The 13,876-nt window shown below is 52.6% G+C and overlaps 2 protein-coding genes across 2 annotated transcripts; one reads left to right on the forward strand and one right to left on the reverse strand.

Annotated features, from left to right (window-relative positions):
- Positions 1 to 302: 302 nt before the first annotated feature.
- On the forward strand, positions 303 to 7,142 carry CIMIP2A (ciliary microtubule inner protein 2A). Its single transcript, XM_066610540.1, has 7 exons — positions 303 to 358; positions 799 to 1,013; positions 1,585 to 1,952; positions 2,332 to 2,449; positions 3,364 to 3,458; positions 5,056 to 5,173; positions 6,660 to 7,142. The coding sequence occupies exons 1-7, from the start codon at positions 303 to 305 to the stop codon at positions 6,758 to 6,760; spliced, it is 1,071 nt and encodes a 356-aa protein (XP_066466637.1). The 3' UTR covers positions 6,761 to 7,142.
- Positions 6,739 to 11,632, reverse strand: TUBB4B (tubulin beta 4B class IVb). Its single transcript, XM_066610539.1, has 4 exons — positions 11,511 to 11,632; positions 11,291 to 11,399; positions 9,127 to 9,237; positions 6,739 to 8,298 (listed from the first exon to the last, which is right to left on the reverse strand). Exons 1-4 carry the CDS (start codon positions 11,565 to 11,567, stop codon positions 7,238 to 7,240), a joined length of 1,338 nt encoding a protein of 445 aa, XP_066466636.1. The 5' UTR covers positions 11,568 to 11,632; the 3' UTR covers positions 6,739 to 7,237.
- Between the last annotated feature and the right edge of the window lie 2,244 nt (positions 11,633 to 13,876).

Raw genomic sequence — 13,876 nt, forward strand, 5'->3', positions numbered from 1 at the left:
AAGTGACTTCATCAAGCAGGGGTCTCCAAACCCCCAGCCCGGGGGCCAAATGCGGCAAACCAGAGATGCTTTTCATTGTGCCTTGACAGGCAGCCGCCTCACAGGTACAGTTTTGCCCAATGTGGAGCTTTCCCTGTTTAATGTTTGCCCCTCCTGCACCTGTGATGGGGGGGGCATTAAGTGCAAGCCAGGGCTGCTGCTTCACAATGGTTACCTGGGTGACAAAGCTGCCTTCACTCCCCCCCAGTGGGACCTGCCTCTCTTCCAAGCTGGGGAGTCCAAGCCAGAGGTGCAGAACGGCCATGACAGCTGCTCAGAAATGTAGCTTCTTCCCCCAAGAGCCGTACTACATCCCTGGGTGAGCCCTCTGGCTCCCAAGTGCAGTGCCCTTGGATTCCACTGCCGAAGGAACCCAACACAGCAAGGGGATCTGGGAGGCCTGGGCTGTGGCTGAGTCAAGCCTCCGTGTGCACAGACCCCAGGAAGGGAGCCTTTGAGTGCCAGGTGTTGGGATGGCGGCGAAGGTGGCCCTTGGAAACAGGCACTGCATTTGTAGGGCCCAGCAAAGCAATGCTTCCCCGAGGGCAGAGCCAGCCCATCCAGGAGGTCCACTGAAACGGTCGCCTCAGGCAGCAGATTGCTGGGAGGGGCCCATCTCCACCCACCACCGTGCCTCCTTCCAGCCCCTGGACTGGAAAAGGAACCCCTCACCCTGGGAGAGTTGGCGGTCATCTGCAAGTGTGGCTGCCTCCCCATTCGGTCCTAATTGCCTTCACTTCTGTGCTCTTTCCTGTCCAGATATGGGGGGTTCTACCCTCAGGTCCGCTACCAAGTTGGGAACACGTACGGCAGGACCACTTGCTACGCGCTGACCGACCCAGAAGTTCGCAAGAGCCCCGTCTCGGTGCTCGCCCCCCTGACCAGACCAAAGTTCATCGAAGATTTCAGCCGCCGGAAACTGCCTCCGTGCGATATGATGGATCAGTACCAGCGCTACATCCCTGGCTATACAGGTGGGCAGGTTTCGTCCAACTGTGGGGGTGAGAACCTTCACTGACACCAGTTCATCCCATACCCAATTATATATAATGAGTGCTCAGGGAGTAGATGAGTTGGCAACTCTGGCTGCCAACTTTTTAAAGTGACTTTGCTCCAGTCCAAGTTGACATTCATTACATTGCTCCTTGCCAGAAATACCATGAATACCTATTCATTTTTGTTGTGGCTGGTGGCTGAGGTGAGTGTTTCCCACCAATACTACCACCTTGTCTTATGCTGGGTGGGACACCCCTTCTTTATTGCTGTTGGGAGTTAAACATTGGAAGCCTGCCTGCTTCTTACACCCCAAAAGCTCTGCTATTAAAAATGGAAAGGTTCATGGCACTCCTTCAGAGGAGATTCTATGTCCCTGGGTGCAACACTTGCTTGAAGGTGCAGTAACTCACACAGAGATGCAATGGTCGGTCCCGCTGCGGAACCCTAAGGCTCTCAGCCCTCAGAAGTCTGCAATGATCTCTAATCCATTTCTCACCAGCCAGTCCCCCTTAAACAGGCAGGGACTTACTTGTTTCTTTGTTTTTTCAGGCTTTGTACCCTACTACGCTTGCTTTCCTCTTCCAGGCATAGAACCCAAGCGCCCCATGCTGAGTGCTGGCCCCACGGCTGATCCCCAAGCATGGATGGATGCCAATTCGGCACAACTGTTGGAGCAGAGGAGGCAAACCTCCTGCCACCCTGGCATTCGGCTGGCGTGCGGACCTGGATGGAGGCAGTTTGCCAGTACAGCCAGCTCCAACCTGGTGTCCATGGAGGGTGACCGGAAAATGCTGTGCCATCCAGATATCCCTCTGGTGTGTGGGCAAGAGGCAAGCCGGGGCCCCTGCCACACTGACATTGCCGTATCATGTGGGCAGGGCTGGAGTGATGTCCCTTTCGTCAAGGGAACGGATCAGGTACGTGTTGCAGGTTCACCTGAGCGCCAGGTAAAGAAAAGGAGCACCTCTAGCCCATCATGAGCTGCTCTGCTCCCCTCTTTCTTTACCATTCCAGGGAGTGGGAGGACAGAACAGGCACCCCCCCCCCCCCACACACACACACACACCAATCTGCTGCTCTGAGGCAACTGCCTCAGCTAGACTCATGCATCAGGGTCGATATCTTGAGTATGGTTTTCAGGGACAACTCAAAGGCCTCTTTGTGCTTTGTTTTAAGCTGGGGGGAGGGCAAAAGAGGGTCTATGATTTGTTGAGAGTCAGTGCTGGAAAATCAAGAATTGCTTGGAGCACAGAAGGTCTCAAGGGCATTTCACTGATTGTGTCTCCGGGGTTTTAGCCCACCAGGATCGAAACCGTGCCTCTCCCACCCCCGACGGAGACAGTGGACGTGAAGAGATTCGGACGAACCCCCAAGTTGGACATACCCAATCTCATCCAGAGGAAAGCCATCTCAGGTGTGACACAAGCAGAAGCAGCACCCCTCTTTGGGGTTTGGGGACGAAAGTTCTCAGGAGCCCTGCCACCTATCGGGCGAGCGGCCACTGCCGAACTCCCTCTCCGGCAGAGATCCCCAAGCTCTGGAATCAATTACCAAGTGCCATGTGAAGGGGCCAGAGAAGTGGCCCTTTGAACCCAGCTGTCAAAGCAGTGTTGGTTGTTTTCAGTCTGTTCCGTTTGCAAAATATTGTGACCATCGTGCTACTTTTCTTGGTATTTTATCTTTTAGTGGGAGCCCGTTTTGAGAACATTGTTGGAAAGTGGGCTAGACCAGTGATTTTGAACCTTTTTTGTGGCATGATCCCAATCTATAAAGTATGGGACTGGGGGCCCACCACCAAACCTGCCCAACTGCCCCCGCTGCCACCCACTGCCTGTCCACCCCCATTTCTCTCTACCTCTTATGCCTTCCCAGCAACACTGTGAGGTAGCAATCTGAGAGGGGTCAGCCTTAGAAGCTGTGGGGCAAGATGGCAAGAAGAGGCTGTGCCAGATGAATCACTTGGTTTTGATAAGGCTGTGCCATGATTGGATTGGGTCCAAGCCCTGTCTTACACAGGCTTGGGAAGGTTACTATAACCCCTCCCCCCCCAATATGATTCTTTGCAACCCTTAGTGGGATCACAACCCACAAAATGAAGGTAACTGGGCTAGATGGTAGTCAAATACATAAATATGAAGAACACAGCTGCCCGTGCTATTTGAGAAACTGGCAACCCACAGAACAAGCCTGATTTTCAGAGAGCCTCCAAAGGTCACCTCTGGCCCTTGCAAGCATGACTCTGGGGGCTTTCTTAGTATGAAGTGACCCTTCGCCTGCCCCCATGGACCACTCCAGTCAAAGCACTTTGCATCTTCCCCCACTCCCCAGGGTACACGGGATTCATCCCACGCTTCACCTGGATCATGGGTGTCAACTATCTGAAAGGAGTGAAAGAAGCTATGAATGACTTTGACAGAAACCAGGTAAAGTTAACTGCGCAGGCTAAGGGGTGGATGCGGCGATCTGGCCTTGCTCAAGCTTAGCAGCCATGCAGCTCAACAGTTTCATAAAAGCCCTGTGGATTTTGTCTTCCTCACCCGCAGAGCTGCAGTCAATGGATGCAATCTGGCTAGGCTAGTCCCCTTGGGCAGAGGACATGGGTGGGTGAGCAATGCTAGGCTTACAGTAGTATAGGTGAGGCTCTGATGGGCCATTGGCTCATCTGCCCCATGTGGCACAGAAGGGCACGGCAGCCAAAAGGATGGCTAGCTGCCAGTTAAACTGCTGCATATTTAAGCCATTGGTGTCAGTGACTGAGGTCCTATAGGCAAGCCAGGCCAGGAGTCCTCAAATTATGGGGGACAACATGAGCCCCACCACGCTTTCCACCTAGTTTATCCAAGTGCTGTTCCTCCTGGGGGGCTTCTAAAAGCATTAGCCACCACTATTTATTGTTCACATTTTAACCTCACCCTTCCTATCATCTAAGGAGCCAGGGCGGTATATGTGGTTCCTTGCCTCCCTTTGTCCTCACAACAATCCTGTGAGGTAGGTGAGACTCAGAGATGTTGGCCCGGCTTCTGACAAGACCAGGTTCTGCATGCTGATTGGGGCGTCTCCAGGACTCTCAGGCTCTCAGGCCCTCCCAGAAGGGCAGCTCAACAGCATCACTAACATCAGCTAAGGAGCAGCTTGCAGCATTCTTCTGAAGTTTAGTCCTTTACAGCCTAGAGCCCAACCTGCAGGAAGACACAGCTTCAGCCCAACATCTCTTCTCCCCAAATGTGGGCCTGCTCAGTCCTCATCCACTCGCATGGGGGACGGACGGTCTCTGGCCTGTTCAACCTGGGCCTCTGCATATAGTCCTCAGCAAGCAGGTGTGGGACTGCTTGGCAGGCAAGCAACCCATTCCGCTGGAAAACCAGAGAAAGGGTGTGTGGACCCAATCCTCTCCCTTCCTCCCCCCCCAGGCCTGCACAGGCTAAGGCCCCCATTTACACAGCACAGAGTGCAAGCGGCGTGTGGCATTCTAGACTGGCCCACTTCATCATGGAGGGAATCTTGCATACAAGCCCTAGCAGTCTGTGCCCAGCCTTTCCTCCTGCATGCCAAAGCACTGCAGAACACAGCTCCCCACCACCCTGGAGCCATGATGGAGATTGCTCTGACAGGCCAGCAGTTGCCTGCACAGGCTCCCTCTCCCCTGTGCTGACAACTGGTACCGTCAGAGCAGGCCCTTCAGTCGCTGCTGCTCCTCATGCCTGCCAATTTAAGGCACTTGCATTTACCAGCCTCCTCGTCAGCTGCAGCACCGAAGTGAGCTTCCCCAGCTTCACACCCTTGGCCCCCACGCCCCCTCTCCGCATGCCACTCCACCCACCCACCCCCAGAAATAGAACACACAAGCACTGAGCAGATAAGGGCAGAAGAGGTAGGCATGTATTGCTGCTGTTCTGTGAGACCAGAGTGCTGTGGAAGTCATGAGGCCTGCGCACTGGCAGACTCCACGGCTTTGGGGGACCCCCCCACCTCCCTCAAGTTGTAGGTTCCCGTCAGCTGGCCCCCTTTGTCCTTCCACAGGAAATGATGAGAAGCCCAATGTACAGCTTTGGCAAGCGGCTGCCACGCACCTACTGGCCCAACACCAAGATCTACACCAGCAATGGCCTGATGCCATTCTACACAGGGTTCGTGCCAAGTAAGTTGACCCACACAGCCCACCTAGACAAGCCAGGGGTCCAGTGTCCCGCAGCAGGCTTGCCCTCCCAAAGGGTTATCCCTCCCCGACACCTCTTGCAAAAAGGTGCTGCCCTGCAGCTATGCAGAAGCCAGCCAAGAAAGCAGGCTGCTCACGCAGCAGCTGCGGGGAAGTTGGCAGCTCCTCCCTGCAGCAAGCATGCCTGTGCCACTGCCAGCTGTTCTGAATCACCACCATGGGGCAGCTAAGGATAGGGAGGGAAATTCCACTTCTGTTCACACTTAACTGGATTTGTGGGGGAAAGGGATCCTACACGCCCTTCTACTCTACAGCAGGCTGGACTGTCCTAGGGCCACCTTTTTGGCAGCATTGCAGATGCCAAGTGCAGCAAGTCCTGGCCAGCACAAGGGTCCCTTTGTCAAGTGGACACAGCCAACTTGCCTTATCCAGAACAGGGCCCTGGCAGGAGTTCATGCATCAAGGACGTAGGAGCTATTTTTACCTGACTGCAGAGGCTGGTCCAATGGCAAAATATACACCAGCTTTACAGGAACAAAGACTGTGCCAGAGATTCATGAGATTAAGGGTTATGACCAATCCCTTTGTAGGGAGTTACTGGAGGATGCCCCGTGAAAGTGACACAAGAGGCCTATGTAAAGTCTGGCCCCACCAGAGACAGCCAAAAGGCCTGATACAAGCAAACAAAATAAAGGTGCTGAGTCACTTGGCAGGTGCCTGTTAATTAGATGCAGGTGAAAAATGGGTGGGGCTGATTAGCCCAAGCCTCCCATAAGGCAGGCACCCATTGGCCAGCTGTTCCATAAAACTAGAGCATCCACTGCTGGTCTTCCAGGGTTGTTGGATGGCTGGACACGGGGCACTTTGTCGCTGTGCTCCACATATTGTGGGTGTGTGGCTCTGGGTTCCCTGCGTGGGACCCACGCTTGTTGATTGTACTGACCTGCACCGTTACCTGTAAATACACGTTTTGGTGAAGGACCCTGCTGTCTATGCTGCGCGTTCCTAATTGCCAACGCAAGCTTTCCAGCAAGGCTACTACACCCACACTCCCCAGGAACTGTGCCAGGCTGAACGACCTTGTGCAGTGGGAGTAAGCTCTCTGCATTCACCAGATGCCAACATCTGTCATTTATACATCAGGACTTTAAATGTTTGACTCTTTCATTTAATAGGGAAACAATAGCTAAAACGTGAATAATGGTCTATAATCACTAAAGCATAACGTGCGACCCTGTGGGATGGGGGAGGCAGAACCCAAGCTGTAGGCTTGGGCCCAAAAGGAGTCTCAAAGTCCTCACTGCGCAGCAGCACAAACCCCACCCTCCGCTTCAAATGTCTGCTCTGCAGCACTCCCAGCCTCCAGTGGGTGTGTTCCACTACAAGGACATACTGCCAGGTTGCCACATGCCAGGAGAAACTAGTCTGAGCACAGGCCAGCACTGACTCAACCCGTGTTTTTCCCCAGCTATCAGGCACAATTATGCTCTGACCTTTGGAAACGGCACCCGGAAAGCTTACTACGACGAGCTACTGCGGAGACAGAATGCAGGGGGAAAACACTTTTAATGTCTGTACAGCAGCAGACAAAAGGTGACATCAGGAAGAAACTGGAAGTGCAGAACAAAGAACAAGTTTGGAATGAATAAAGTTCATTACACTTTCAACATAATTTACAGGTGTTTACAGCAAGGCTCTTAGGCTGCCTCCTCCTCGGTGGTGGCATCCTGATACTCGGACACCAGATTGCCACATGCCAGGAGAAACTAGTCTGAGCACAGGCCAGCACTGACTCAACCCGTTTTTCCCCAGCTATCAGGCACAACTATGCTCTAACCTTCGGAAACGGCACCCGGAAAGCTTACTATGACGAGCTACTGCGGAGACAGAATGTAGGGCGAAAACGCTTTTAATGTCTGTACAGCAGCAGACAAAAGGTGACATCAGGAAGAAATAGGAAGTGCAGAATGAAGAACATGAACAAGTTTGGAATGAATAAAGTTCATTACACGTTCAACATAATTTACAGGTGTTTACAGCAAGGCCTTAGGCCGCCTCCTCCTCTGCCTCCTCCTCAAATTCGCCCTCCTCCTCAGCGGTGGCATCCTGATACTGCTGGTACTCGGACACCAGGTCGTTCATGTTGCTCTCTGCCTCAGTGAACTCCATCTCATCCATGCCCTCCCCGGTGTACCAGTGCAAAAAGGCCTTGCGGCGGAACATGGCCGTGAACTGCTCTGAGATGCGCTTGAACAGCTCTTGGATGGCAGTGCTGTTGCCGATGAAGGTGGCAGACATCTTCAGGCCCCGGGGTGGGATGTCACACACAGCCGTCTTCACGTTGTTGGGGATCCACTCCACAAAGTAGCTGCTGTTCTTGTTCTGCACATTGAGCATCTGCTCATCCACTTCCTTCATGGACATGCGGCCTCGGAAGACGGCTGCCACTGTGAGGTAGCGCCCGTGGCGGGGGTCGCAAGCGGCCATCATGTTCTTGGCATCAAACATCTGCTGGGTGAGCTCTGGCACCGTCAGTGCCCGGTACTGCTGGCTCCCTCGGCTGGTGAGGGGGGCAAAGCCAGGCATGAAGAAGTGGAGGCGGGGGAAGGGGACCATGTTGACCGCCAGTTTGCGCAGGTCCGCATTCAGTTGGCCTGGGAACCGCAGGCATGTGGTCACCCCACTCATGGTGGCAGACACCAAGTGGTTGAGGTCGCCATAGGTGGGGGTCGTCAGCTTCAGGGTCCTGAAGCAGATGTCGTAGAGGGCCTCGTTGTCAATGCAGTAGGTCTCATCTGTGTTCTCCACCAGCTGGTGCACAGAGAGGGTGGCATTGTAGGGCTCAACCACAGTGTCCGACACTTTGGGGGAAGGGACCACACTGAAAGTGTTCATGATCCTGTCTGGGTACTCTTCACGGATCTTGCTGATGAGGAGGGTCCCCATTCCTGAGCCCGTACCACCCCCCAGGGAATGCGTCAGCTGGAAGCCCTGGAGACAGTCACAGCTTTCAGCCTCTTTCCTTACGACATCCAGCACCGAGTCAACCAGCTCAGCCCCCTCTGTGTAGTGGCCTTTGGCCCAGTTGTTGCCTGCTCCACTCTGACCTGGAAAAAGAAAAGTTCCCCATTAAGATCTCTCTTAATGATGCACAAGCCCCCCCCCCATCAATAGGGCCCCTTCACACTCAAGGCATGTTACATTCACCTGAATATTAACAGACATGCCTAACTGAATTTCTGGGCCAAAAGGATTACAGCAGTTGCATTCAACGGCTCAGGGCCAGTTGGGGAGTTGCTGCTGCCTGTAGTACATGACTGATCTCAAGACACACCAGGATACACATTAGATCATAGTACACTGAGGTCACCAAGCACCTGGTTCACACCCTTGTGCTGCTCATGCAAATCCAGACTTCAGTTAGGCTGAAATGCAAACACATAACTCCCTAGTCAACCCAACCACCATTCCCAGAGCTCACAACTCCCAGGTAAAATCTTCCAATGCACCTTTAAGAACAGCTTCGCTGGATCAGGCCATAAGCCCATCTAGTCCAGCTTCCTGTATCTCACAGTGGCCCACCAACTGAAAAAAAAAGGTGTGTGGCTTTCACACCCCAACAGTGACACGGAGTCCAGAAAGAACCTTTCTGACCCAGTTTTTCAGAAAATGTCTGACAATCAAGACCAAATGACTCATATGTTACACAGCCTTTTCCATTACTTAAACAACTAAGCAACAAAGGAAAAACCTCTAAAGGACTTGGGGACTGCATGATTTGTTGAGATAGTGTCTCCCTTCCAATCCAGTTATTCTAAATTACTACTCAGCTCCAAGCCTGTAAGATCAAGTAAAAATTCTACATGCCAACAATTCCTCTACCAACTGTGTTCTCTGCCTTCCAGCCTCCAAACCACCACCTTTGTGTTACCCACCAAAAACAAAGTTATCTGGGCGGAAGATCTGCCCGAATGGGCCAGAGCGTACAGAATCCATGGTGCCAGGCTCCAGGTCCACCAGTACAGCCCGAGGAACATACTTGCCACCTGTGGAAGAAAGGAGGAAAGAGTGTTCAGTTGCTAGACTATTATTCATTATTATTATTAACAGTATTTATATACCGCTTTTCAACTGAAAGTTCACAAAGCGGTTTACAGAGAAAAATCAAATAACTAAATGGCTCCCTGTCCCAAAAGGGCTCACAATCTAAAAAGATGCAAATGAATACCAGCAGACAGCCACTACAACAGACAGTGCTGGGGTGAGGTGGGCCAGTTACTTTCCCCGTGCTAAAAAAAAAAGGAGCACCCACTTGAAAAAGTGCCTCTTACCCAATTAGCAGGGGTTACCCAATTAGACTAGGAAGCACTGTTTGCGGAAGTTTAGGCACCCTAAGATAGGGTCAACCAACAAGATCACCAAGGATACACTGGATGCAAAAACACTCTAGGCTATCAAGTTTGGGGGATCTCAAGAAGCTGCCTGATCCAAATCAGCCAGCCAAGAGAATGGTGAGCACCTGAAAGTCAACTGAAGGGCTAGCCACTCCAGCACCTGTTTTTCTCAGCCAGTCTTCAAGACCCAACTGCAGTGTCTTGTGTCCACCACAGCCTAGATCACATTGACTGTCAGAGACATCATACATTACCTCACACTATCCTGCTTCCTTCAGATCTGATCTACAATTTAGCATCTCTTCCCACAGAGCCTATACTTTTACAATTGCACTGTTATAATCTTTGGCAATTAGATAATACTGCGCAGCACAGTCGAAGAGTATCTTGCTCACCTATACAAGAAAAAAAGAGTGCCCAAGATAGATCGTTCTCTGCGATACATTTGTTCAGGAAGCCCTAGCCTAGACAGTTACTGCTTGCTACTTCACAAACAGTGTCTGTGTGTGAGGCTACAGGGTTGATAAGGGAGGGGCCACCCGCTGAGGGACAGAGCACCTGCTCCGCACAGGGACAGCCTCCAACTTCAATTCCTGGTGGCCTCTCTGGGTAAGGCAGAGAAAAATCCCCACCTGAAACCCTAGAGAACCACTGCCAGCCAATGTCAACAAGAGACAGGCTCAACGGAGCTTCCTGGTATCTTTTTCTGCTCTTGCTACCAGAGATCTCTCCCCCCCTCAAAGCAGTCAAGGATTGAATTGCTGGTCTGTGGACGTGCACAAGGGGGCCTTCCTATGTTCCCATAGGAAAAGGATTCTGGGCCTCAGCCAGGAGGTATCTTGATGGGCTTGCTCTCAACTATCACCATCAAGAACATTTCCTATGTTTGCAATTACAAGCTTCCGAAGTTCTGGACAGCAGCCCATGTAATTTTATTCTGAACAACATCAAGAAATTTACGCAGGGGAAATGAAAACTACATGAAATGTGCTTTAGAACCTTGGAAGCCATTCTGATACTCCTATTTATTGACATTGTTGGAGACCAAAATTGCACGGGGTGTGGTCCAGAACTGCTTCTGAGATTCTAGTCTCCCTATTTAAGTTTCTCAACATTGCTGGGGATCAAAATTGCACAGAACATGGTTCAGTGCCTTTAATGCAACTTCGATCTCCCTAGTTAAATTTCTTGATGTTGTTGGGAGATCAGAATGCATGGGACGTGGTCTAAAGCCTCAGAAACTTGCCACTGCAAACACAGTGTGGGTGCTTTATATTTTCTATGTCGCTTTCTGCCAATGACAGGTTTGCTGGGCCTTCCTGCATGCAGCAAAACGTTTTTAGCTGTCTAAAGGAAAAGAACTGCCTTCCAGCCACAATACAGACTTACCAATCACATGAAAAGTTAGGAGAGAAAAGGGGTCCAGGAGTGGGAGGGGGTGAGAGACAAAAGGGAGTCAGGAATGAGAGAGGGGAAGAGGCAAGGGGGGCCAAGGCACAGAGGAAGTGGTGGGAGAGGCAAGGGGGGCCAAGAGAGAGTGGGGGGAGAGACAATTAGGGGGGCCAAGAAACAGGGGGGAACCAGGACGGAGAGGGGGTCAAGGCAGGGGGGTCAAGGCAGAGAGTTGGGGAAGAGGCGAGTGGAAGGCAAGGGGGGCAAGGCTGGGGCCCCACTCGCCCCCCAGGAGGGGTGACGGGGGGCTCACCGGTGGCCTCGTTGTAGTAGACGTTGATGCGCTCGAGCTGGAGGTCGCTGTCCCCGTGGTAGGTGCCGGTGGGGTCGATGCCGTGCTCGTCCGAGATCACCTCCCAGAACTAGAGGGGAGAAGAGACGCTGAAGCTTGGCGAGGCCCCGCAGGCCAGGCCAGACCCCCCCAGGCATGCCCAGCTCGGCCCGGCCCCCCCCAGGCATGCCCACCCCCGCACCTTAGCGCCGATCTGGTTGCCGCACTGGCCGGCCTGCAAGTGCACGATCTCCCTCATGATGGCGGACGGTGGCAGTCACGAGCGCGCGAGACCTCCACAGATGTCTGACACCGGCGTCGGCGCAGAGAGGACTAGCTGCGTCAGGCTAACGGACCGGGCTTATATACCAGACGCAAGAAAGGGGGCGGGGCCGCCCAGCTCGGCCCCGCCCACTCCCGCCACCAGTCTCGCCGGGCCGCCATTGGGCGGTGGAAGCCGAGGGCAGGCGTTCATTGGGTGGAAGCGGTGGCTATCTCCGGGTAGTCCCACCCCCAACGCTTTTGGCTCGCGCTCGCTCTCCCTCCTTCCTTCATTGGGCCGTTGAGCATCCCTCCCCCCTCCCCACCATTGGTCCCCACCAACGACCCGGGCGCAACGTCCAAACGGCCGCTCGCCATTGGCCCATTCGAATGATTGATGGAAGGCAGTGATTGGCTTGAGGTGACAGGCGCTTAGGGCGCGCGCGCGCGGGAAGGCGTTTCCTGGTAACGGCCGCAGTTGAAAAAAAAAACGGCCAGTGCGCGCCCGCCCCTACCACCGGGGGAGCCCATTCACGACGCGGGCTACGCCGCTTGCTTAGCGCAGAGTTCACGTGACGCCTACGCTGCTTGCGTAGAGGCTGCGTTCCCTGGAGGCGGTTGCGGGGGACGCGTAACCAAGGCTCCCCTTAGGAACGGGGCCTAGTCGCACAAGCGCGGGCACGCAGGCCTGCCTGCGAGAGCAGGCACTGCAGCCGGGCAACCACAGCCAGGCAACGCTTGCTCCCCAGGGAGGTGTGTGTGCACACATATGGATGGACACACACACTATACATACACACACACACACACCTATATAAATAAAAAACTTGTTATATGTACACGTCACACAAACACATATATAACACACTTGTGTTGGCAGCCTTCAGTCTCGAAAGACTCTGGTATCGCGCTCTGAATGGTGGTTCTGGCACAGCGTCTAGTGTGGCTGAAAAGGCCAATCCGGGAGTGACAATCCCTTCCACACCGGGAGCAAGTGCAGTCTGTCCCTGGTCTGTCTCCCTGGCTGTGGGCCTTCCTTCTTTGCCTCTTTGCCTCAGTCTGTTGGCCAAGTGTCTCTTCAAACTGGGAAAGGCCATGCTGCACTGCCTGCCTCAAAGCGGGCTGCTCAGAGGCCAGGGTTTCCCACCTGTTGAGGTTCACTCCTAAGGCCTTCAGATCCCTCTTGCAGATGTCTTGCAGACTCTCTCACAAAGAGAGTCTGGTCCAACAAGAAGCTGACGGAACATACCAAGATCCAGGTCTACAGAGCTTGCGTCCTGAGTACACTTCTGTACTGCAGCGAGTCATGGACTCTTCGCTCACAACAGGAGAGGAAACTGAACGCTTTCCACATATAACACACACACGTATGTTTATATATATATATATATATCGTACCCCTGCCCCGAAGGCGACATTGTATATATAATATACATACACATACATGATGAAGTATTACTAGGAGACATGAAAGGATACTATATATGTATAGTATATATACTATATATACACAGCTATCTACACACACACACACACACACTTTCATGTCACCTAGTAATACTACACACACACTATACTATATATATAGTAATACTATATACTAATACTAATATATATAGTAATACTATATAAGTATAGTATACTATATATATGAATAATATGGAAGGCATAAAAGCATTTTATACATATACATACATACATATCATATATATATCCATATGGATATATATATCTCCGTCTCTCTCTCTCCAGTCTACAGCCATTTCAGTTATACGCAGCTTGGCGCATTCACTGTGCAAGTTTTGGCCGACTACCTTCCAATTTAAATGATTTATGCCAACTGATGGGGGCAAGCTGTGCCCGTGTGGGCCTCACAGGCAAAGGGCCCAGAATCCTGGACAGCCTGTGTGCAGAATTGGAGTTCTGGGCGCTAGCCCTCTTCCCAAGCCTGCCTAGAATGCGCTCCAGTTGCAGCACCACAGGCCACAACACACTTCCGTCGCCTTCCCTAGCTAGCCTCACTTTCACCATTAGAGAACTCTCCCCCCTTCCTGGCACCACTGCCTGCCACCCCCCTCTGTAAACAGCAGGGCCTTTGCCCTCCCTTCAGAAAAATGGGGTCTTCATATCCTCCTGCTGCCCACAACACTCTCTCTAACAATACCTCTTTCACAGTATAGCTCCTGCAGTCTCAAGGCATGTTGCTAGCGCATGTCACATGAATTGACCCACCCCAGTTCGGCAAATGCCAAATTACATGATTTCCACTGCTTCGCTAGCCCTGCACTCCTATGCCCTGGGAGTAAG

The sequence above is a fragment of the Tiliqua scincoides genome, chromosome 16 (assembly GCF_035046505.1).
Source record: "Tiliqua scincoides isolate rTilSci1 chromosome 16, rTilSci1.hap2, whole genome shotgun sequence".
Lineage (NCBI taxonomy): Eukaryota > Metazoa > Chordata > Lepidosauria > Squamata > Scincidae > Tiliqua > Tiliqua scincoides.